This window comes from Prionailurus viverrinus, chromosome F2, assembly GCF_022837055.1.
Source record: "Prionailurus viverrinus isolate Anna chromosome F2, UM_Priviv_1.0, whole genome shotgun sequence".
NCBI classification, from domain to species: Eukaryota; Metazoa; Chordata; class Mammalia; order Carnivora; family Felidae; genus Prionailurus; species Prionailurus viverrinus.
Genome location: NC_062578.1, coordinates 29540980 through 29566698, shown reverse-complemented (window position 1 = coordinate 29566698; position 25719 = coordinate 29540980). Strand labels below are relative to the sequence as shown.

Here is a 25719-nt window from a genome sequence, read left to right as displayed (position 1 = left end):
TCTTCATGGTTGAGTACCTCACAGGCTCCATGTGTTCTTGAAATCAAAGTCGAGAAATAGTCCACATTCAGAAGCATTTTTTAAAACTACGAGTTTGATCATCTTCACATAACATTTTAATAGCATAGTTAGTTTGGAGGTAGATTTTTAAAATTTGAAAACTCCAAGATGAAGTAAAATGAGAAAAACATCTTTTGTTTTCCCGTCTTTGAATCTTTAAATGCGTCGTCAGATCCTCACTGCCAGAGTGGGATGCTAAATTGACTACTCTGCCAGTACCTGGTTGTCATTGTGGTAAGGAAGTGAAGACCACAAGTTCTTCTCGCTGGCTCCCTCTCCTTCGCCTCCCTCCGGATCAAACCTGGCATCCATTCCTGTTGATTTTACTTTCTCAGAATTTCTCAAGTACGTCTCCTCACCATTGCAGCCACCACCATCCAGGCATCTCTCTACCAGGCTAATGCTTGCCGCCTCATAGCTGGTCTCTCCATGTATTAGGTTCCTGTTGCCACTGTAGCAAATTACCACAAACTTAGTGGCTTAAAACAACACAGATTTATTCTCTTATTGTTTTGGAGGCCAGAGGCCTAAATGGTTGTCGCTGGGCTAAAGTCAAAGTATGGGTGGGGTTGGTTCCTTCAGGAGGCGCTAGGGGTGAATCCATTCCCTTGCCTTTTTCAGCTTCCGGTGGCCATATGTATTCTTTGTTTTGTATGCCCTTCCTCCATCTTCAGAGCACGTTGCTATACTCTCTGCCTCCGTCATTACATGCCCTTCTCCACTCTGAAATCTCCCTTGTGATTGTATTTAGAGCCCACCTGGATAATTCTGGATACTATCCTTGTTGCAAGATCTTTAACTTAATCACATCTGTAGTGTTATTAAGGTGACATTTACAGGTTCCAGGGATTAGGATGAGAATGTCTTTGGGAGCCAGTATTCAGCTTACCACACCCTGCCACACTCAGTCTCTCAGCAGTTCCCCTTGACACAGTAGCCAGAGCAAATAGTGATCTGATCTATAACCCCTTCTTCCCCCAGTTTAAACCCCATCCATGGATTCCATAGTCTTAGGATCAGGACTACATTTTTTACCATTTCCTCTATGGCCTTAGTTTTCTAAGGCTGCCGTAACAAAATAACATAGACTCGTTGCTTTGGCAACAAAAATTTATATTCTTACAGTTCTGGAGGCTCAAAGTCCACAATCAAGGTGCTGGCAGCCTTAGTTTCTTCTAAGGTCTCTCTCCTTGGCTCTCAGATGGCCACCTTCTTGCTGTGTCTGCACATGATCATCCCTTGGTCAGTGTGTTATCTGTGTCCTATCTCCTTATAAGGACACCAGTCAGATTAGGGTCTACCCACATGACCTTATTGTACCTTAAGTACCACTTTAAAGACCCTATGTCCAAATATAGTCATATTCTGAGGTATTGGGGGGTTAGGATCTCAACATGTGAGTTTTGAGAGGACACAGTTCAGCTCATAATGTGTGGTCTGGGCCTCTCCATCTCTTTGGTTTCATCTCATGCCCTACACCATCCCTTATTCTGGTCTCCAGCTTTGGTGACTTTTTTCCCCCAAGTTTTTAAACTTGCCATGCCTTTCTGTCACAATAGCCTTTCATCTAAATAGCTCTACCTCTCATCACTTCCTGCTATTGACTGATGGTATATGGAGATGGGCCTATGAGAGGTAATTAGATTTAGATAAGGTCATGGAGGTGGACACCCATGATAGAATTGATGTCCTTATAAAGAGATGAAGATCCCAAGAGCTCTCCCTCTTTGCCATGTAAGGACACAGCTCTCTCTGAACCAGGAAACTAATCCTCACCAGACACCAAATCCCCCACTCCTTGATCTTGGACTTCTCAGCTCAAGAATTGTGAGGAACAAATATTTGTTGGTTAAGCCAACTAGTCTATGACATTTTTGTTATAGCAGCCCAAACCAACACAGATACTTTCTCACAGTTATCTTCCCAGACTCTAATTTCTCTCCTTCTGTGTGTTCATAGCTTTTCCACATATGTCTGTATCAGAGCATTTGCTGCAGTTGTAATATTGTTTATGCTTGTGTAATTCATTTATTAAGGCCCCTCAGTCCCACTAATCTGCAAGCTCCATAAGTGTACCGACCTTTTTACCTTTTTATTTTTTTAAGTTTATTTATATATTTTGAGAGAGTGTGTGTACATGAGAGCAGGGGAGGGGCAGGAGAGAGAGGTCCCAAGGGGACTCTGTACTGTCAGCACAGAGCTCATTGAGGGGCTCAAACTCACACTCACAAACTGTGAGGTCATGACCTGAGCTGAAACCAAGAGTCAGATGCTTAACTGACAGAGCCACCTAGGCACCCCTGTACCTTTTTAGTGTATACACACACACACACACACACACACACACACACACACACACTATTATGCTCTTTGTCTACAATACCAAGTAAAAATATTTATTGAATGAATATTTTTCAAGCAAACACCCTTTTCAAAGATTTACTAAAATATCTTCATTTCTTATTATCACTGGGAGAAAGGAGACTGGTGTATGTGTGGGTCGGAATAAATATTCAAGCTTTAGAATTTTTATCTTTGAAGCTTTTATACAACCTCTTTATAAAGAGTTCCATGAGAATGATCTTTAAATAAGAAAACTGGGAGGTATTTTAGTTGGGAATTAATGTATTAACATATACTTAAAAATTGTGTGTTATACAGAGATACAGAAGGTGTTTATATAGTGTCTATCACTTGTCTGCTGTTTTCCTGGAAGAATGTACATGTTTCTGGCTGTAAACAACTTATTTGCCTTTCGAAGCTAGAGAATAAATTGTGGCTTATTCATATTTTACCTTCTTTTTATAGAATATCTTCAAGTAGCTAACATATGAGCAAAAAGTTTTGGCTTTTAAAAAAACAGAATATGTGACCTTTGACATTCATAAACACGTATCTTTACACTGTGTAAGGTCCTGTGAAAAGCACTACTTGGCTGCCAGCCAAGTTTCATTTCTTATACCAGGAGTGTTAGGGCCACATGGTGTGTTTTCAAGGAGAATGTTAGCTTACAAAGCTTGTAAACCACTGACAAAATCCCGTCTCCTACAAATTCTGTCTTTGAAAGCACTAAATTAAATAGCACCCTTCTAGAATATGTGAATGAATACAAAGTTCCTACCTTACTAAATCAGTGAAGTTTATAATAATATAAGGTTCCTGTTTTTAAAAAAAACTGTAAGTGGAGTTAGTCCATAGGCCAAATATATAAGGAATATTGGTGGAAAATAGTTTCTTCTACATGATTAGCAGTGGTAAACAGCCACGGGTACGTTTTAGCAACAGCCAAAGTAGGGTCCTTTTTTGGCTCATTTCCTAAGTTGAAGATGAAAGCACACATCAGCAGGTGAGAAGGTAGACCTCTATTTGGCATGTTGCCTCGCTTGCAGGCCTGTCCTCTGTCTCTGCTAAGGAGACTCATAGGATTCCATTGATCTGAGGAAGATTGCTGCTGTTGTTGAATGAGCTCTGGGACAAAGAGTCAAGCAAGGAATGAAGTACCATTGCTGAGCACTTACTCTCCCTGCTCATCTTTCACTGTGGTTCTTATTTCCTGGGCTCTTCTGAGTCAGGATAGAGCTCAGCAAGTGGGGTGATACGGACAGTGGTCAGAGACATTGATGGCACCCCAGTGGGCTCACTCCAAGCACCAGCTTTTAAGCAAGTGAGATGGATTTAGTGACCTGTTCCTGATTATTTATTGTTCTTTCTGTTTTTCTTATGACCCATTTCCCACTGTAGGCTCCCAGAAGCCTTACCTATGGCTGTCCCTTGTGGCCCATACTGTTCTTTCTGAGCAGAGCTCCATGGTCCTCCATGGGGGCCTCCTTTTCTATGTGTTTGTAATCCCTTTTACACACTAAGCCTATATCAGGTTGCTACAACCCTTTGTCTTTCATTAGCCGTCACACTGGATATTGATCACTCTCACAAACTAATTCTCAATAAGGTGTTGCCAGAGAGAAAGGGCTATAGTTCATTGCCTGTTTACCATACTTTATTAGATATTTCCATTTAATCCTTTCTACCAACCTGTTATCCCTATTTTATAGAAGAGGACCAAACCTTAAAGTGCAGAAAGAGTGAGGACTTGATTCCAGTTTTATATGATTTCACACACACACACACACAACGCATAGACTGCTTTTCCTGGGAAATTTATAATTTAAAGGTTGACGTACATATTACTTAATCCCATTGTTAGAATTTCTGGCATTATCCTTAGCCATTGAGATATAGATCTCGACCAGGGATCTTTCTAGCACCTCTAAGTTGTAACACATAGGTAGCTGCCTACTTAAATGATGTTTTTAAAGGTTTAAAAGTGTAACTAAGGGGCGCTTGGGTGGCTCAGTCAGTTAAGCATCCGACTTCGGCTCAGGTCATGATCTCATGGTTTGTGAGTTCAAGCCCCACATCAGGCTCTGACAGCTCAGAATCTCGAGCCTGCTTCAGATTCTGTGTCCCCCTCTCTCTTGGTCCCTCCCCTGCTCACACTCTGTCTTTCTCTCTCTCTCTCAAAAATAATTAACATTAAAAAAAAAAAAAAGGTAAAATAAATAAATAAATAAATAAAAGTTGTAACTAAGAACAATCATTTATTAGAAATCATTTTTCTATGGTATGCTAAAGTTATAAAATCTTTCTTACTTGATTCTCTGAATAATGTGGATTCTTTGAGGTTAAGAGTAGAAGTGGGTAGTTTAGACTGGAAGGTATTGTAGTAGTCCAGGTGAAAAATGATGTCCGCAATAGAAAAAGAGAGAAGTAGTACATAAATGAAAAATATGTGCTGGGGGTAGCAGACAGAAGAGGCTACAAAGACCAAAAATATGGAAATCCAGAAATAGATGGAGGTATGGTAAATACTGTAGATTGGTTCATTCAACACCTCTGCCATCCCCTTCTCTATTATTTTCCTATGCGGGTGTGGCCAGAATTCCCAGAATACCTTGCAGCTAGGACTTTGTGTGACTTAGGTTGTGCCAACACAGCGCTTCCACATGCAGCCTGTGACAAGAGGCACAAGCAAAACAGTGAGGGGTTGCCATGTGCAGAAGAGATCTTCTGACAGACAGTGTCAAAGTTTTCTGGTGCTGCTGGACCATCTGTCATGGAAGTTCTGGTTTTCAGTATCTGTTGTCATGGGATCTGAGTGGCGGGGGGCAGTGTTGTGGTACTTTTTCCAGTTCAGTTTTGTGATGGCCTTTTGTCCTGGCCATGTGCTTCCTGCTCATCTGTCACAGTGGTTTCTCTGTGGAGTTGTCCTGTTGAACACCCCCCAGTCTGACTGTCTAGGCTTCTTGGAGATTTATGAACTGTCAATAACTCTCTTTCTGTTTAAACTAGCTAGAGATTTCTGTTGTTTTATTCAGCAAATAAGAATTGGGGCTTGTCCTGCTATCACAAAGCCAAGAAAAGATGATGCTTCGAGGAGGCTAATTGTGTTTAGTACTGTTGAGAATGGAAATTTCAAGGTGAGAATTTATTAAATTCAGTGAATATAGTTCACTGTGACTCTAGCAAAAGCATCTTTTCTTTCAGTGGAAGTAGAAATCAATTACAGTAAGTCAGAGGTAGGGAATAGCAGGTAGGGAAGTGAAGACAGCTAGTGTGGACATCTTTATGGGGACCTTGACTGTGATGGGAAATATGGCAGAGGTGAAGCAGTTGAGCAGGATCAGAGGTCAAGCTAAGAAATACAGGAGCATATTTGATTACTGGAAGTAACCAGTAGAGGGGTAGACAGGAGAGAGCAGGTGAAACATCTGTGAGACCTTGAGTCAGTTATGTAACTTCTCTGTGTCTTAGTTTCCTTACCTGTAAAGTTTGGGTAACAGGATCATTCTCAGGATGTTTTGGGATTGGAGTGAAATAATGTGTATGAAGAAATTTCAATGCAATGTCTTGTGTTTAGTAATGGCTTGGTAAACTTAGACATTATTACTACTACTACTCTCGTTTGCTATTGTCTTCTGTATATTTTAGAATATTGTGAATATGGAATACTAGTTACTTGGTCTCCTGATTTTACAGATCTCCCTTTCAGCCCTTGCAGACCAGCCCCATTGCCATATTATCCTTCATGATGAAGTAAACATTCATCAAGCACCCAGTGTGTACCAAGTATGCCTATCACAGGTGTCAAATATATCTGATGTATGTATCAGATACAGAACTAAACAAAACTTGTTCTCTGCCTCCCAGTTGCTTCTGGACCACTAGAGGAGAGAGATGGGTAAAACATGAATACTTTATGCCAAGTTTTATATTGTAGCAGTCCGGTTCTAGCAGGAGCAGAACTGCTAGGAAATATGTATGTGTGTGTTGTATTTATTTGTTCATATATACACACATGCACACACATATTTGTGCATTTATTATAGCTGGCTAAGTAAACATGAAAGGCAGAAAGGAAGGATCATGAACAGGCTGAAATGGCACAAGCACACCTTTTTGTCTTAAGGCCCACCTGCTCTCATTTGTCATGGGTTTGCCCAGCTCTTCTGTTGACCCACCTACTTTCTTGTGAAAGACTGTGGGAGGTATTTTTCCCTCATATTCCTATCTACTCCCTTCTAGGCCAGTTGATTTTTAAAGAATTAAACTTATAATCAGCAGATATACAAATTTATTCTAATATGTACTGCTTAATTTCTTGAATACACTCGAGCTGCATTTATTAACAGATTTTATTTAGTCATCTGCGCAGCTAGTTAAAGTAATTGGCTGGCTGTGAATTAAGAGCACCACCCAAGCTAAAATGTAAATTCATTAGTTTTCAACTTCAGTTTTTAATTTCACCTGCTGTTTACTGCTCAAAGGAATAAATTGTATTTTAAATGAAATGTATATTTAAGGGAGAAACTTCAGCAGCCAATATTCTATTTTATTTTAAAATCTGCCTCTTTGTCTCTCTGAAAATTAAACAAGTTGTGTCAGATTGTGGCAACCACTGATGAGTGCGAAAAGCTGTCTTAAGAGTTCTGTTGCCAAAGGAATTTGAGGTATTGGGTTAGTTAGTCTAACGCTTTTGCTTTTTGTTGCAAGAAGTTGAAAGCAGCGTAGGTTTTACAGAAAAGAAAGGTGGGGTAAGGTGGGTGGGGATTATGTTTCAAGGCCCTTAGCAGGAGAGATGCAAGGTTAGCACGCACATGTGGGTGGGTGTAGCACCAGAGTGTGGGGGGATAAGGCAGCACTCAGCCCCCATTTGTCTGAGGATCCTTCTGCCCTCTGTTCCTATTTCTCTCCAGAGTCCGCTCCACCCTCCTCCTTACTGTTCCCTGGCTTCCTCTAGTTTCTCATGTGCACGTGGCCTGGCCTGGTCACCAGCCCCGTCGTTTCCAACCACTGCCGTTAATGGACATCAGTCTCGATCTCTCTTAGATCAGATTCCTGAACAAAAAGATGCTCTTGGCCCTGTTTGGGCCCCAGAGAAATTATGCAATATTCTCCTCAAGAACTGATTTTGCCTTTTCATTTATACATGTCACAACTACATTCAACAACTTTCCATAAAGTTCTTTTCCAGCCACTTTTGGGAAATGTGTGGTTTGATCAGAGAAACCATGTTTTAAAGTCTTATTTGATACTCAGGTCAGTGGCAAATAATTATTTAACCCATGAAGAAACTGAGCTTTACCCTACTGCTTCATTTCCCACGAGTCTCTTCTTTCTTGCCGTGTGTTTGTGCCTAGGATTCGGGCCAGGTGGGGACGAAGGAGCTCAGAAATGCTCTGCAATGGGAGCAGAGGGGCCCTCAGGGCGATGGGGGACGGTGTCCAATAGGGGTAGAGGAAAGGCCCTGTGAAGTTTGTGGCCTCTAGAGGAGCCCCTTGGTTCAGCATGATGGGGCAAGGTAAGGTTCCAAGTCCCTTGGGGAGAGGCTGCAAGGCGGAAAGGTCAGAGACAACAAAGGTCTGTTCTGTGCACAGAGACCCCAGCTCCTCCTGGCAGTGGCAGTGACAGTTAGTGAGGCTCTGACCCAGCAATTAGTATGGAAAAGTCTTCCGTAGGTCAGCTATCCCTCAGTAAAACAGCTACCTGTACCCCTTCAGAAAGAAGCTTCTAAGAAAAAACTTCAAGTGGGGCCCAAATTCCAGTGGCAAACATATTTACTGTAAACCAAATGCGGAAGAAATTAAAAATGGCATTGATTATCATTGTTATTTTTGACCGCAAATGTTAGGATTTGCTGGGAGAGCAAGTGGGCTGGATCTGCGGGGAGCCACAGGCAGGTGTGAGGAAGTGTCCCTGGGCATCCCTGGGGATCAGGCTGTGAGGTGATCTGCCCCTAATACTTTACCCTCCAGGAATCTTCACCCCCCCAATCCCAGGAGTTTCAAAATCATATTACTTTAACTGTGACTTGCTTCTGAAATTATGCCATATTATCTCTCTACAGGTTTGTCCTGGATTAACCTAGGTGATATTTGTAGAAGGAAGGTTCAGAGTCCCTTAACTTAAAAAATAAAATAAATTCTATTTCCGCTATAGATTTTATTACAAAATAAGGATTGCATTCCTGGAGATAAAGTCCTCCATGAAATAAAGTTGAGTGCTTTGATAAAGAAGGGAATAAGATGATGACCATTCTGTGCTTCACCTAATTTTTTCCCTGGATGTAGCACAATTCACCATTTCTTTCTGGTAGTTTAGGAACTACCTTTTAGACTGAGGAACCCCACACTTTGCAGCCTCAGGAATTTGGCATCCGTCGTTCTTAGACATTTATTAGTAAGTGCTACCAGAGAGCACATATAATCACCTGAAAATTCATTCATTGATTTATTCCACAAATATTTATTGAGGGCCCACTGTGTTTCAGACTCTCTTCTAGGTGCTGGGAAACATCAATATACAAACCAAAAAAATGTCTACCCTCATAGAGCTATTCTGGGGGAGTAGCCCGGACCATAAACATAATAAATAGTAAACTATACAGTTTTTTGTTAAACAGTAAGTGCTATAGAATAACAATATAGAATAGAATGTGATAGATGTGGAGTGGAAGAAAAGCACTGTAACTTTAAATAGGGTGGTCAGGGATAGCTTTACTGAGGGGGGAGAATTTGCACAGACTGAAAGGGTGAGGAAGCAAGCAATGTGGATATATCAAGGAAGAACATTCCTGGAAAATGGGGTGGCTAGTGGAAAGGTTTTGAGGCAGGGATATGTCTGGCATGTTCAAGGCCAGCAAGGGTTGGGGGAGAAATGAGAGTGGGAGGAGGAAGCTGGAGAGGGACAAGGAAGGATAGAGGGGAGCAGCTCAAATGGGACCCTGGAAACTACTACAAGGACTTTGACTTTAATTCTGAGCAAAATGGGAAGCATTTGAGTTCTGAGCTGAGGAAAGGCATGATCTGACTCTTGTTTTTAAGGGATAAGATGGCCTACTGTTACTGAGAAGGAACTGGGGTGTATGGGAGATGAGGCAAGGATGCAAACAGGGATCCAGGGAGGAAACTGTTGTACAAATCCTGGCAAGAGGTGATGATGGCTTGACTGTGGAAGGTGGTGGGAAGTGATTGGATTCTGGATATATTTGGAAGGTAAAGGCCACAGGATTTTCACATCAACTGGGTATGATTGGTTGAATTAAACTTTGACTTATATAAAACAAATGGAGTACCTAATAAACATAAATTAAAAATTCTGTATGCTGAAGTTAAGTACAATAAGTTGGACCCATATTGATATTGATGTCCCCTCTGCTTACATTTGGTTGGAAAAAATGTGCAGGTAACATCGGCTGAGCCAGAGTCCACATCGGACTTTATACAAATAGGTATTTTTATTCAGGGTTTTTCAGAAAGGCTTAAAAAAATACTTCAGTTGTATGTTCTCACTTGCATAATTTTAAGAGAAGGCTTGAAGCTTCAGCCAAGAAGTCTTCCACCAAAGATTTTTGCAATAACTTTGCTAAATGTGCAGCTGACTAATCTGCCATTAGGCAAGCCAAGTCATGCTTTGTTGAATATTAAATTGTCAAGATATTAAAGTTAAAACTTGCTTTAGTAAACCCAGCATTAACAACACTGATTGCTGAGATATTGTAGCTGTATGGTTAGAATGCATGATGCCAAAACCTAATTCAAGGTTTCAACTCTGTCGTACTGCGTTTTGCTTCTTGTACACCAAACCAGTCTGACTTCCATCTGCCATTTACTCTGTCTTGGTATAGAGAAATAATATACTTGAGGATAAAGCAGTCAAACACTTCATTGGTTTCAGAGGGCTAAGGGAATAATATAAACAAAGGGCTAGCAATTGGAAGCAATTGTCTTTAAAGTGTTTCTATTACAGCCGTTCATTAGGACTGGATAGATTTACCATCCAACTTATTTTTCTGTGTACCTAGCATGAAATTTGAAGAATTTAATCTAAAATGAGTAGAGTTCTGTTGACTAGTTTGGGACATACATTTTATCAATTGACTCAAGAGTCCAATCTTTCTTTGAGCATGACCTTTAGTGGTAGTATTTTAAATTAAGATACAATCAGTTGTCCCTGTTGTTAATATAACCTTTGCTTTTTTGGTGACATGTTTTAAAATCTTTGGGTCTGATTACATATTCCACACTGTGGTTAATGTGCCATTGTCATCAGTTACAAAATATGTAATGTATATTTATGTGTTTTGAAAGCAAGTTTAAAAAATGAATCCTACTGTCAGGAAACACAGTCTGAAATAGGAAGGATTCTCTTGCAAAGTTTGTCAGGTGCAACTGTGTGGTTTCCTGGTGAATGGAAGAGTCAACGAGTTGCTAGGCCAAGTAGACCGTTCACTTGCCTTTTAAGGCTTGCTCTCCAAAAGTGGTTTTGTTGTGGCATGAATTTTCTTCTCTTTTCCAGAATTTCTTTTCTACTTTTTTACTATGCAGAAAGCCCCAAAAGGCAAATGGGTTGGCTTTCTGCAAATTATTCCTGGAAATCCAGTTAATCTACAGAGCCAACTCCTCACATTTTATTGGGTTGAGATGAGTAAGCAAGGACAGCTTCCAAGAGGGAGTGCTGACACATGCTTTTTGGCATCTTATTGCTGTAAATCCATAGGGAGGGTGTTAGGATTAAGGTGGCCTGGGATGCACTTCAGTGTAGACAGAAGAAAGAATTGATCAAGTAAGTGGGCTGATGTTAGAAGCCATCTTCTTTTCTGATGAGCTGTTAGAATCCTCCTATGAAAACCAGATGTTTTTGTATTGAGAAAAACTGATGAGCTTCTGTCCCTATCTTAGAAAGTGGCATCTAATCTACAAAGGACACCATTTAGAGAAATTCAGGATTTAAATAGATACTGTTAACTTCTTGTTTAAAATAGTGCAATTTTCCCAAGTATATCATATTTATAGTTACGCTGTTTATCTTTTTCTAGGAAAACAAAAGCTGTTCATTGCAATAAAAATTTTGAGTTTTATTTGTTAGTTAACTCAGTAATTGGTAGCATTCTCATATAATTGAACACTGAAGCTTTGTTCCCTTGCAAGAAATTACACGGGATGATGCATGTGTCTCTGATATGCTGTATGAAGGGCTTCTGTGTTGGGTAGGGAGAAGGAATTCATTGGTAGTTATTGTAGTACAATATGATTGAGTGGTGCTGATAATCAATGGAACTAATAGTGCATGTGAATGCATTATTTTAAGTAATTCATTTTCCCTTTAATATATGCATATATGTTAATAATTGAAAGCTAGTAGAAGGAAAGGTATTCGTTATATAAATGCCAGATACTTGAGAAACAATTAGATAAAAATGATATGTATTTTTTCATCATAGAATAACTTCTTAGGTTTTTAAATACCAAACTATGGGCAAATAAGATAGAAAGCAAAATTGACCTATAAATCTGCTCCCAAGAGAAACCATTCTTAACATTTTGGAATGTCCTTTCAGAATTTTCTCTCTTTATATATATACACATCTCTCTTCCCTGAGATCATATTACATACACTCATTTGGATTTTCTTTGTTTTCAGTTAATGTAGTAAATGTCTTTCCATTTTAATACATATAGAGATATGTCTTAGTTTTAGTCATATATTTTACTCATGCATATTTAACCCCAAATTTCTTGATGGATGTTTAGGGAATTTCCATTTTTTAAAATGTTATAACAAGTTCTGTGCCAAATAGCTTTGTGTGCTTTTCTTTTTTCTTCCCTTAGACATAGAATTTCTAACACAAAGTGATGCACAACTAAATGTGCTACCTTCACCAGGTCGGCCTCCTACAGCATGTATCTTCTCTCCAACAATAATTAAGAATCCCAGTTTCCTTATATGTCGACTAACAGGGCATTATTCCTCATAATTTTGCTAAATCTTAGTTTTTAAGTTGTCTTTAATTTGAAAACCTTAGAAACATGAAAGTGTCCCATAATAACACCACCTAAAAATTGTATGTGTGTGCGTGCGTGCGCACAAGTATGCATGCAGATGTCCATCCATAGGTATGTCTAATTATATAAGAAAAAAACCCTCTTGGCCCATTCAGTCTTCTGTTCCGTAAGGTGTAAGCTTATTTAGCAAACTACTCTGTTTTTTAAATGCAGTGCAATCATGCCTAACTTATTAGTTTGCAACTTGTTACTCATTATAGATCGTGGACAAATGTTTTCCTCTTAATATATCATGGATATATCCTGATGACCTTCTTTTGATGATGTCATGGTATGCCCATTGTATGGGTGTTCTGGTTTGTTCCCCCATGACTAAAATTTTGGTTGTTTGATTCAGAAATTCTAACCTCCAGGAATTTTTTCTGCAAAAAAATGCTTGCACAAGTGCATAAAGCTGTACGCATACATATACAAGGATGTTCATTGTAGAATTATTTTTAATAATGAAAAATTGAAAAGAGCCTCAATGTCTGTCAAGAAGAGATCAGTTATGGGGCGCCTGGGTGGCACAGTCGGTTAAGCGTCCGACTTCAGCCAGGTCACGATCTTGCGGTCCGGGAGTTCGAGCCCCGCGTCAGGCTCTGGGCTGATGGCTCAGAGCCTGGAGCCTGTTTCCGATTCTGTGTCTCCCTCTCTCTCTGCCCCTCCCCCGTTCATGCTCTGCCTGTCTCTGTCCCAAAAATAAATAAACGTTGAAAAAAAATTAAAAAAAAAAAGATCAGTTAAAAAAATCTGATCTCATGACTGTTATAGTTTTCAATGTTTTAAAAAGTCAGCAGCTCTACTACTAACATGTAAGGTTGCCCATGATTTATTGTGAAGTGAGCAAATAAGTTGCAGAATAATACATATAGTATAATCACCATCATTAGTTACTCTAAACAGGTATTTATGCATTTTTAAGTAATTTGAAGTTTTGCAGTGAATTGTTAAAAGCTTTTCTTTCTGGGGGTTGGACCTGACTGGGCAGGGCTGGGAAAAGAGTGGGGAGGAATAGAATAGAAAGCTTTCCTCATTTTATTTTATATACATCTTATTGAAAATTTAATAACAAGCATATATATTTTTAATTTTTTAAATCTTTTTAATTAATTTATTTTTATATATAATTTATTGTCAAATTGGTTTCCAGACAACACCCAGTGCTCATCCCAGCAGGTGCCCTTCACAATGCCCATCACCCACTTTCCCCTCTCCCCCCACCCCCCATGAACCCTCAGTTTGTTCTCAGTATTTAAGAGTCTCTTATGGTTTGCCTCCCTCCCTCTCTGTAACTTTTTTTTTCCCCCTCTTCCCCTCCCCCCTGGTCTTCTGTTAAGTTTCTCAGTATCCACATAAGAGTGAAAACATATGGTATCTGTCTTTCTCTGTATGGCTTATTTCACTTAGCATAACGCGCTCCAGTTCCATCCACGTTGCTACAAATGGCCAGATTTCATTCTTTCTCGTTGCCAAGTAGTATTCCATTGTATATATAAGCCACATTTTCTTTATCCATTTGTCAGTTGATGGAATACATTTTGTAATAAACATTCTTTAAGTTATTTATTTATTTTGAGAGAGAGAGAGAGAGAGAGAGAGAGAGAGAGAGTATGAGTGGGTGGGAGGGGAGAGAGAGGGGGAGAGAGAGAAAATCCCAAGCAGGCTCTGCGCTGTCAGTGTGCAGCCCAGCATGGGGCTCGATCTCATGAACTGTGACATCATGACCTGAACTGAAATCAAGAGTCAGCTACTTAACCAACTGAGCCACCCAGGAGCCCCTTAAACATTTTTAAACATGAAAAGTACATTTAAACTATAGTGAAAGAGTGAAAAATAAAATGTTTATGTGAGACTAGGTAGGTTCCAAGAATCTAACCTACTTAATCTACCTACATAAACTTAACAGTTTATGACTCCATGAAAACACAGTTAACTGAAAAATAAATAGGAGGAATTTCTTATAGATACAAGTGGCTTCATTTACAATGTGGCAGAAGAGTAAGAAGAAGAAAAGAGGAAGAGAGAGTAAACCATAAAGTCAGAAAGGAGTTAGCGGGAAGCAGAAGTGGACACCGTTGATCCTGTTTCTAGAGGAACACAGAACTCAAATTCCTCTTCTTCAAGAGAGCTCTCCATTCATGTGAGAGCAGCTGTGTGGGGCATAACCCTCTGTTTTCTAAACAAAATATTCCCAGTTCCTCCCAGTCATATCCTTTGCCATGCTGATCATTCTGCTGTGTTTGTTCCACTTTGTCAGTGTCCATCTTGAAATGTGACAACCAGAAAATGCTACTGCCTTCTAACTTACAGTCTTATCAGTGTGAGATAATCAGATTAATCCCTCCCTGGGCAGGGGACACTTTTTTTTTTTAACCTAGACTAAGATTATTCCTAAACCTTAGCCTTGTATTTTCTCCTAGAAATTACTAGTTAACGGTCTTGCTATTTTTCTTCATTGTTTATCCCACAGGACTTCCAGATTGTGTTCGTTGGTTTTCTGGCTGTCTTCCATTGTTGAACCCTTTGCCCCCTTCTGAGCTGTAGCATAGAGTGATTCTTCCAATAGCCTCAACGTTTTTATTATCAAAACTATCAGCTCATATGAGTCACATAATTAATTGATATCTGCTTCCAGGAAGGAAGCTAATTTGGCCCAGGCCCCATCGATCATCAGAAGAGTTTCGTTTTGTCACCACGACATTGTGCAAAGTGGGGGAAAAATAAATAAGAGTGCCCTCTTTGGACAGATAAAGTACAAAAATTCCTTCTCAGGTGGAAAAATTAGAAAAGTGTCCCTCTTCCATGGGTGGAAAAACCAGGACACGTCTTGAGTGGGAGAGGGATTTTAGTCTCATCTTACCAATATGCAGGATATAACCATACAATTACTTGCAGTGGCCTCGATTGCCATAGCATAACTTATTTTTTAACAAACAAACTAATAGACTTTATGGATACCTCTTTTACAAGCACAGTTACCCAATATCTGGTCTAAGTGTTTTTGTGAATACGTTTTCCATACCAGTTACTCCTGGTTTTGTTCCTTCTTTCTTTTTTTCAACAGTTCTATTGAGGTATGATCTATATACCATAATATTCATCTCATTGTAAGAATATGGTTCAGTTATTTTTAATACATTTACAGCATTATACAAATATCACTATAATCTAGTTCTGGAACACTTCTGCCGCCACAAAAAGTTCTCTGGGGCCCATTTGCTTTCAGTTCTAGCTCCTACTCCCAGCCCTAAGCAGTCACTGGTCTATTTCCTGTCTTTATTGATTTGCCTTTTCTGCAAATCTCATATAAATGGGACCATATCTTCCTCTAGCTGCTTTGTTCTAAAGTAGTAAGGGCCCAAATTTAATCACGGTCCCGATGCTCTTTTTGCTGTGTTCTTCTGCTAATCTGCGAGGGGTGCGACAATTGGATATCAGTCCTGTCCCCTTCTGCTACCGCTGGCCCTTACTCATCCCTTTCCCTCCATTCTGCCTCAGCATTCAAACATGCTCTGTTACCTCTTGTCTTCGAACATTCTCCCTTGTCCAGCATCCTCTCCAGCCACCACCCCATTTCTCTGAGCCACTTCAGAGCCCAGCTTCTCAGGGTTTGACTTCATGCGCTCTTCCCACTCTCTACTCTCCTGTGAACTCTCTTTTTAAAAAATGTTTTTAGGGGTGCCTGACTGGCTCGGTTGGAAGAACATGCGATTCTTGATCTTGGGGTCATGAGTCTGAGCCCTATGTTGGGTGTAGAGATTAATTAAATAAATAAACTCGGGAAAAAAATTTTGTATACTACCTGGTATGAATAAAAGAATGTTAAAGGTAATACAGTAATAGTGATACAGTAATAGTGATACAATGAAGGTCTACACCTGTCATCCACTCCTTCCACCAGCTTTACCCACAGTGGAACCCATGACTCCAAGTATCAGAAATTTCTTACTCATCACTACATTTTTTGTTCTCTTTGGCCCATTTATAACTCCTTTCCCCCCCCAAATGTTTGTTTATTTATTTTTAGAGAGAGACTGAGTACAAGCAGGGAGGGACAGAGGGAGAGAGAAGGGAAGAGAGAGAATCCCCAGCAGGCTCCACGCTGTCAGCACAGAGCCCCATGAGGGGCTCGACCTTATAAACTGTGAGATCATGACCTGAACAGAAATTAAGAGTCAGACGCTTAACTGACTGAGCCACCCAGGTGCCCCTCTAACTCCTTTTTTTTTTTTTTTTTAAATTTTTTTTTTTCAACGTTTATTTATTTTTGGGACAGAAAGAGACAGAGCATGAACGGGGGAGGGGCAGAGAAAGAGGGAGACACAGCATCGGAAACAGGCTCCAGGCTCCGAGCCATCAGCCCAGAGCCTGACGCGGGGCTTGAACTCATGAACCGCGAGATCATGACCTGGCTGAAGTCGGATGCTTAACCGACTGCGCCACCCAGGCGCCCCTCTAACTCCGTTTTAAGTGTACTTTTAAAACAAGGAGTCTAGGCTCAATAGTCTTTGACATCCATTACATCGCTAAAATTCCCTGATTACTATTGACAGAGTAGTTTCTTGTTTAGGATGTATTGTGGAAGATTTATAGCTTACACTGTTGAATGTTACTATATTTTTATGAAGTCTTGGCTAACTGCATGATATATAATTATAATATAATTTCCATAGGAAATCTATTCTACTTTCTATTAATGTGCTTTAGAATGCTGGGGTTTTTTTTTTCCTAAAATTTTGAAACTAAAAGCTGAGCTTCCTCTAATGTTCTCCACTAACCCTATCTATCTTTGGATTGAATTCATTTAACCAGTACATTTGCCCCAAGGGAGGTATAGATGTCAATTATTGCTACAACTTAATACAAATGACTACTTAAATATTTAATTAATGTAATACTTGACACTTAGGGAGAAACTATTTATAATCATCGAAACCAGGCCTTTGTTTTCATCTTCTGTGCCTGGTGTTTAGTGTATCCCTTTTGGAATGCAGGTTTGGAATGAACTGCTATGGGAGTGAAAAAGCACCTCTCTCTCCTACCTTCAGGCAGAAAAAGTTGCATAGAAAGTGACTCATGGTGGGGCGCCTGGGTGGCTCAGTTAAGCATCTTGATTTCGCTTCAGGTCATGATCTCACAGTTTTGTGAGTTCAAGCCCTGCGTCAGGCTCTGCATTGACACTGCAGAGCCTGCTTGGGATTCTCTCTCTCTCTCTCTCTCTCTCTCTCTCTCCCCCCCCTTTCTCTCTCTCTCTCTCCCCCCCCTCTTTCTCTCTCTCTCCCTCTCCCCCTCCCCAACTCACGCTGTCCCTGTCTCTCTCAAAATAAATAAATAAACTTAAAAAGAATTTTAGAAAGTGACTCATGGTGGATATTTACAGTATTAGTAATTACATTTGTTGATTTTCCAAGCTACATTTTTATTGAACATTCATTGCATTTCTTGAAGTTTGAAATATTTTCTTATTTTTTTTATTGTGTATTGATGTTATTAAAACAGTTCTTAAAAGCATTCATTTTAAGGGGTGCCTGGGTGGCTCAGTTGGTTAAGCATCTGACTTTGGTTCAGGTCATGATCTCACGGTTTGGAGGTTCGAGCCCCGCATTGGGCTCTGCGCTGACAGCTCAGAGCCTGGAGCCTGCTTCAGATTCTGTGTCTCCCTCTCTCTCTGCCCCTCCCCCACTCATGCTGTCTCTCTCAAAAATAAATAAAAATGTTAAAAAATTTTTTAAAAAAGCGTTCATTTTAAGAAATATTGGAAGTTTTTAATGAGTAGACCAAAAGTGGCTGACTGTTTTCCTAGAGGTAGGTCTGACAGGAGCACCACGGGAAAAAGATCTTTTTGCCCTGAGAAGTGAAGGCCAAGGAAAGAAGAAAAGAGCTCAGTTGAGAGCTCTATGTTCATATGAAAGATTACATTCCAGCTAACTGGATTCCAAGGCATAAGTCATCCCTGGGTTCTGGAAATTCTCCTATGTGAGCAGGTCCTGTGACTCTAACATGCATATCTCAGAGTTTCCCTTTAGTCTGAGAATTTCTAGTCTTTAACATCATACGTTGGCAGTCTCTGCTATTATTGAACACATATTCTGATTTTATTCTGAAAATGCCTTGTTTGTGGTGTTAGCCTCTGTTAATAATAAATCTATTTGACCAAATTTGTTGCACTTTTCCTCCTACCTAAAATTAAAAACAAAGGAACAAGCATATCTTCTATTTAAGTGGGGAAATGAAGATTTATTGATTTGACAAACTCAGTCCACAAGAGGCATGAGCTGTCAAATGGGCCTGTGAAATGGCTTAGAGGTGTGCATATTTTGAAACACTCCACCGGTCAGTGAGGCTCTTCCTTGTACACTCATGACTTTAAGAAGTTCACTCCAGGGGCGCCTGGGTGGCTCGGTCGGTTAAGCGTCCGACTTCAGCTCAGGTCACGATCTCGCGGTCCGTGAGTCCGAGCCCCGCGTTGGGCTCTGGGCTGATGGCTCAGAGCCTGGACCCTGCTTCCGATTCTGTGTCTCCCTCTCTCTCTGCCCCTCCCCCGTTCATGCTCTGTCTCTGTCTCAAAAATAAATAAACGTTAAAAAAAATTTTTTTTTAAAGAAGTTCACTCCAGACCTCATTTATAACACCCACCACCTTTACAGAAACCTTTCTTTAACTTCAGTCTTTGTTCTCAGTCATCACAAATTCTGAAATAGCCAGATTCAGTGCCCTGAGGCATAATTTTTCTATTTGTCTTAAACCTTACTCACTGTTGCATTTAGTCAAAAATGATAAGAAAAATTAATGACTTTTTTATCATCATACTAACGAGGGATTTCACTAAGATCTTAACTGCTTTAGATAAAAGATAAAAAATAGTTCTTCACGAACTAGAGTATGGTTAAGATCAGTATTCATATTCAGAGATAAGGCTCATTTTGTGTTTCATTGCACCCTTCTATGCCATATAGTCAGTGTGAAATATTTAAGAATTTATTTACTTACTTGAGCTTTCTGTGTTGTAGAAGAGAAAACAGTGATGTTTTAAATTTTTAGATTTATCATAGAAGTATTATGCTTTCAAGTCTTCGACATTTTTATGTGCCTGAAAGGCTCCTCTTACATTTGTGGTGTTTCTTGTTTGCATTATGATGTGTGATGTATCAATTGCATATTACTCTGTAATGTCAGCTATTTTATTTCCATGTTACATATTTCTCATTCAACCTATAAAATCTTCAAGATGAACAAGGAGGGCTCTGGTCTGTAGTCTCTTCTCAGGGTCATCTGCATGTAGGTGTGCCAAGCTGCTGTTTCGTGTGGGTAAGAAGTTTTGTGTTCCATTTCACAGGTGGGAAGCATCAAGCGGGAAATGACCTTCACATTTCAACCAGAGGACTTAAAACGTGACTCTAATAAAAAAATGTCTCATCAACACTTGTTTCCATTGGCCATGGAGGAAGATGTGAAAACGGCAGACACCAAAAAAGCCAACCGAGTCCTTGACCATGAAAAAGAAAACACGCGCTCCATCTGTCTCCTTGAGCAAAAACGAAAAGTTGTTTCTTCCAATATTGATGTTCCTCCAGCAAGGTAAGGGAAAATTAGCCTTTCTATGTGTTTGCCTGTGGAGAGTGTGTACAATCTCTACCATATTTCTCCAGAGTATATAGACTTAGGAGGGGCTTTCTGCCAAGAACATTTTTCTGTTGCTTGTGTGAAGTAGAGCAGGTGGCCCTGCTCTTCGGAACTGACTTCATGACTGTGCTAGTTGCGAGTATTGTCGCTGTAGAAAAGAATGTTTTATTCGATTCTGGAAAATGAATAATAAAAAACGAGAGAGTAAATGTCAAAAAAGAAACGTGAAATGTAGTACTGAGCATAACCACTTAAAAGCAGGGATACTCACATCTTTTGGGCAGAGGTTGGAGAGCTATGACTGCAGGCCAGATTCAGCTCCTGGCATGTTTGTGTATAGCCTGTGAGGTACAAGTGGTTTTCCATTTGTAAAGGGTTTTTAAAAAAAATGAAGAATATGTGACATCAATCACAGGTGGCCTGCAAAGCCTAAAATGTTTACATGTGACTCATCACAGAAAAAGTTTGATGATCCCTGGTTTATAGCATTGGTAATCCTTTTAAGACAGATCTACCTTAGAAATGGGCCAAGAGGGTTTATTTGAAGTATCAGAAGACTTTTATCACATTGTAATTTTATTTAAAATATATCCAGTAGCATTCAGTCAAAGCACAACATTATGGCAGAATGACGTGGAACAGTAGTAGAATGGAACATAGTAGACCTTTTACTTATTTTCTTGCTTGTCATTTATTTCACCTAGAAAATAAGTTACACATTGGCCAGGATTTTGGACCATCTTGTTCATGCTGTATCAATAGCACTAAAATAATGCTTAGTAATGTACTAGGGGCTCCATAAATATTTGTTGGATGAAAGAAAGAAAATTCTGTAGCATAAAAACGTGCTTATTTTTAATATGTAAACCATATTTTGTTACCAAAACCCAGCAGTCTCTAAATGACATATCTGTCTCTGAAGCTTTCATCATTTCTTCACTTAGTGATGTCTGGTTATAAAAAATGACAGCCCCCTCCAAAAGAGATTGTGAATGGAGAATTATAAGCAAATTTTTGAGGAGTCCTCTATTATTTGAATGGTTTCAACTCGGAATATAGTATCCTTAGAAAGGAATAAATGTTTCTTTTTTGCCTATTTACTTTTTATAAGTAGAATTTCATTGCTTTCTATATTAAATCAAAAGTATCTCCTCTAGGAAATTGTGTATTTTTCTATTCTACCAAATTTGTCATACTTTCTAAAATTATAGTTCTCTTTGTTTTCCTTAACCTTTGTTGAAAATTTTCATATGTTCATGGCTTCTGTTTAACCACTTGGAATTATTTGCTTTTCTAATTTTTTCATACAAAGCACATGTTAAATTCTTTAGGATTAATTCCTTTAACTGGGGGTTTGTTATGAAATGTTTTATCATGCCCTAAAACTGGTAGGTACCTCAGTTCATAGCTGTTATTTGGTTGACTCATAGGACAAGTGACACGTTAAGTTGAAATGTGAAGAGCTATGGTTTTATTTTCTTTCTGAGCTTGTCGTGCAAAAAATTAGACTTCCCAATGTCAGATCGTCAGTGATGACTTGTACTTCCACAGGATTTACTGCAGCTAAAAATTCCATTAGAGCACTTTATATGTTAAAAGACCTGGAATTAATCATTTTAAATTACCATAGATTGTTTTAGATATATCTTTATTCTTTAATTTCACCCCATTGCAATAGTTTCTGGGGAAAATAATGAAAAGGAAAGGAAGTAAAATGTTTTCTGCCTTTCCTGACTCTGGCATGTGGAATATTTTTTCCACTTTCTCCAATTCACTAACTGTACTTAAAAGTTACGAGTCAAGCCAGTGTTATTGTAGGGTTCTTAAGCAGTATAGGAAAGTTAATTAGATTTTGAATCCATTAATGTACAGCAAAAATTCCCCAATGACAAGATATAATTCAGACATATTCATCTATTTTGGGAAATACTAGTTAAAGCTTCATTGTTCGAGATTTCCTCTAATATACTTGTTTTCATTGCTATAGTATTTAATCATCACAAATATGCCAACAGTTGGTGAAATAAATTGCCCTTTTTCTTGATGATGATGAAGGAATCAGAAAATTGTGGGGTTTAACTATCAAACTCTCAATTCTTTCGGTTCTATTTCCATGTACTGTTATGGAATTATTTTGTAAACGTCAACTTTCCACTATCATCTAAGTAAATCGGTGTTTTGTTTTGAAAACTCCTTTTCCTGACACGGTAGGAAGATATGCGACTTTTCTTTTTGTTTATAAAAGCAAAATGTAATCTGTCTATTGGCAGTGTATAGATAATGAATTTTGAATGAGTCTACAGTACTGTGAAGTTTTTTGGTATAAGAAAAGCTATATCTTACATAATATGTGTGTGTGTGTGTGTGTGTGTGTGTGTGTGTGTGTGTGTGTGTGTATATATATATATATATATATATATATATATATATATATATATAATACGTAGCTCTATCCACCTGATTATTGAAACGTATTCTCCTAAATCCAGATGTTATGTTTTGGCCAGTTCTTATAAAGGCATTTTTGACCAATAGAGTATCACTGTTAAAGAGTTTCTTGGCAGTTTAAAATCAATTCTTTTAATCTTTCTCACTCTGTCCTTTGCTTATTCCCACTATAGGCAAAAGGATCTTTGTTGACCTTTGCTTTCTATATTTTCTAAAATGGTACTTGATGTTTATTTTCTGTGGTTTATATAATGAAGATAATAGATATATTTTGCTTTTTCATATCCCTGGAAGAATCTGGGAACTACCCTCCCCATCTTTATATCTCATTGTGATGGAGCATTTCCTGCTTCCGTTCAGTAGCTTATTTATGGAGTACCTGCTACGAACGCAGCACTCAGTAAAAGAAAATTGGAATGAAATGGGATGCCAACCCTGTACGAGCTTACAGTTCAATCATGGAAACAGACACCTAAGTAGCTAATATCAAGTAACAGTTCCTAATTTGCTCCCTTCTTTTTAGAACTGAACGAATTTGTACATAAAGGAGAATCTCTCAATATTACGGAAGTTATTAATTTGATACAACTATTCAAAAGCCTAGTTTTTTGTTGTTGTTAGTATCTTTTTCAAGATGAGGATGAATGGAATTGAGAAGGAGGAACTCTGAGATCTACTCTACAAAATCCATGTTTGTTTACACATTTTCTGAGGACCCATTTGAAAGTTGCTAGTTTCAGGAAAATATAAATTTAAATGAGTTACTAATCCCGATGTGTTAGACTGGGTCATCTGAGAAACAAATGCCAAGGCAGGGTTAAATCCAAGCATTTTATTGGGACAGATGCATGTGGGAGAAAGGGGTGCGGCGAGAGGCATGGAAGGAGGGAGATACTGTGGAAGGAAGCCATACTGTGGTGCAGGGCTGAGCCCCGAGAGTGAGACAGCCAGGGAAGGTTGGGTGGAAGTGTGCTAGACGGCCTTGCAAGATCGTCAGGAGTCCTGCATTATATGAATGCAGTGGAGTCTGCTTACCTGTGGGACATTGCTTGATTGATCTAGGAAGAAGCAGCCTTTTCTTTGGGGGGGGGGGGGGGGCGTGGGGATGGAGGTGAGTGCATCATAGCGTTGAGTATTCCAAGTTCTTCAGTAGAGAAACTAAACAGAGCAAGAGTGTGTCAGAGAGCACGTGAATGTGCAGCGTTTCTTTGGAACTAAAGAGCTATCTATCATTAACAGAAAAGAAAATTCTTTGCAGTTTTTAAGGATTATTGGGGAGCAGAATTTGGGTTGGGGATTACCAGGAGCATCAGTGATAACAGTGGGGACAACAGTCTCTAAACAATGTGTCTGTCTCTGAAGATTTCATTACTTCTTCACTTAGCGATGTCTGGTTATAAAAGATGACAACCCCCTCTGAAAGAGATTGTGAATGGAGAATGAAGAGTTACTAATTATAGATATGTCATCTTAAGTATTTTTTTAATCTCTGGGGAAAAATGCTAGCTGTCTTGATCTCTATGGAGAGTTGAGGAAAATGAACTTTCAGAGTATTTATAGAGACAGGGGTGTGAGTGAAGAGTCCCTCCAGAAAGGAATTCCAATACTGTGGTTTGGCTCAAGAAATGAATAAGAGACCGAAGGTCAGTAAGTAAAACAAATGCTAGTCAGTGGTTTCCTGTGGGCAGAGCTCAGCAACTCATTAACTAAGACAGTGATTTTAGCCTGTTTTTCAAAAAAAGATGATGAACCTGGGCCTGGATAATAACTGATTCATGCCCAGATTAGTGGTAGAAATCTGGGGAGAAAGAAAGAAAGATTTGAAATACAGTGTAGGGAATTTACAGATTAGCCAGGGATATGAGGCATAAAAGTAGTTGGAAGCAATTTTTCAGTTCTTGGAGTGTGTGCCAAGCTGTTGGGAGTAACATGAGACTTCTTATGAGTTGACTTGCTTGAATGTAGTTGCTAACACCACATTCTTTCACAGTCCAGAAAGTGAGTGTTTCAACTGACCCAAAGGGTAACTAGGCATGGTGGGCAAATCTGTGAGTATTAGAAGAGAGAACATGAAGGACTCAGGAGAGTCCCTTTTGGAGGAGAACTTTCCACTCATGTTAGCTCTGCCTGTTGTAGGGCGTTGCTGGGGATGCCACTGTGTGGACTTCTACTATGTTTCCTAAAGACTGCTCTAGTAGTTCTCTATATTTTAAAGATTGTGTGTAGTATTCTTTGGTGTATATTAATTGAAATATACTGCTTTTAAGGTAAATAAGTTTATAAAATCTGCTGATTTTGTAGTAAACCATGTAGATACTTACCAAAACAGAAACCAGGAGAAGCAAGCTCTGGGCACTCAGTAGCATCATCATGTAAGAACTGAGAGATTATAGAGAAGCTGTAAATTGTGAGGTAGTACAAATGATGATAATAAACATAAAGGGTTTTGGTCTGTATGTGCCTGATGGGGCATGCATGAATAGAATCGTGTTCCCCAAAAGATGTGTCAAAGTCCTAATCCCCCAGTACCTGAGAATGTGAGCTTATTTGGAAATAAGGTCTTTGCAGATGTAACCAAATTAAGGCGAGGTCATTAGGGTAGGTGGTAACGTGATATGACTGGTATCCATATAAGAAAAAAAGAGAGAGACAAAAGACAAGGAGGAAAGCCAATGGAGGCAGAGATTGGATTGATTGGTCTACGAGCCAAAGAACACCAGAAGCTAAGAAACAGGCATGGAACAGATTCTCCCCCAGAGCCTTCAGAAAAAGTGCTATGTCTGAATATGTCCCCCTCAAAATTCATTTGTTGAAACCTAATCCCCAATGTGATGGTGTGAGGAAGTAAGACCTTTGCATGCTGATTATGCCATGAGGGTGGAGCTGTCATGCATGTGATTAGTGCCCTTATAAAAAAAAGACCCAGAGCGCTCCCTTGCCCCTTCTACCACATTGAGGATACAAGAAGTATGCCACCTCAGCCGACCATGTGGCACCCTGATCTCAGACTTCCAGCCTCCAAAACAGTGAGAAATAAATCTCTGTTGTTTCTAAGCTCCATGATCTATGGTATTTTGTTATAGCAGCACAAAAGGACTAAGAAAATACGGCTTTCTGACACCTTGATTTCAGCTTCTTGCCTCCAAAATTGTGAGACAATAGAATTCTATTGTTTTAAGCCATCCAGTTTATGGTGATTTGTTAA

General features: G+C 39.3%; 1 protein-coding gene across 2 annotated transcripts in view; it reads left to right on the top strand.

Annotated features, from left to right (window-relative positions):
- ZNF704 (zinc finger protein 704) overlaps positions 1 to 25719 on the top strand; it is a 242776-nt gene that overhangs the window by 35278 nt on the left and 181779 nt on the right. For both annotated transcript variants that reach the window (XR_007148527.1, XM_047842149.1), the window contains exon 2: positions 19780 to 20021. Coding sequence is in view for 1 of the 2 variants with exons in the window: in XM_047842149.1 (XP_047698105.1) it covers positions 19780 to 20021 (242 nt within the window). In the remaining variant the exon portion in view is untranslated. The remainder of the gene's footprint in view (positions 1 to 19779; positions 20022 to 25719) is intronic.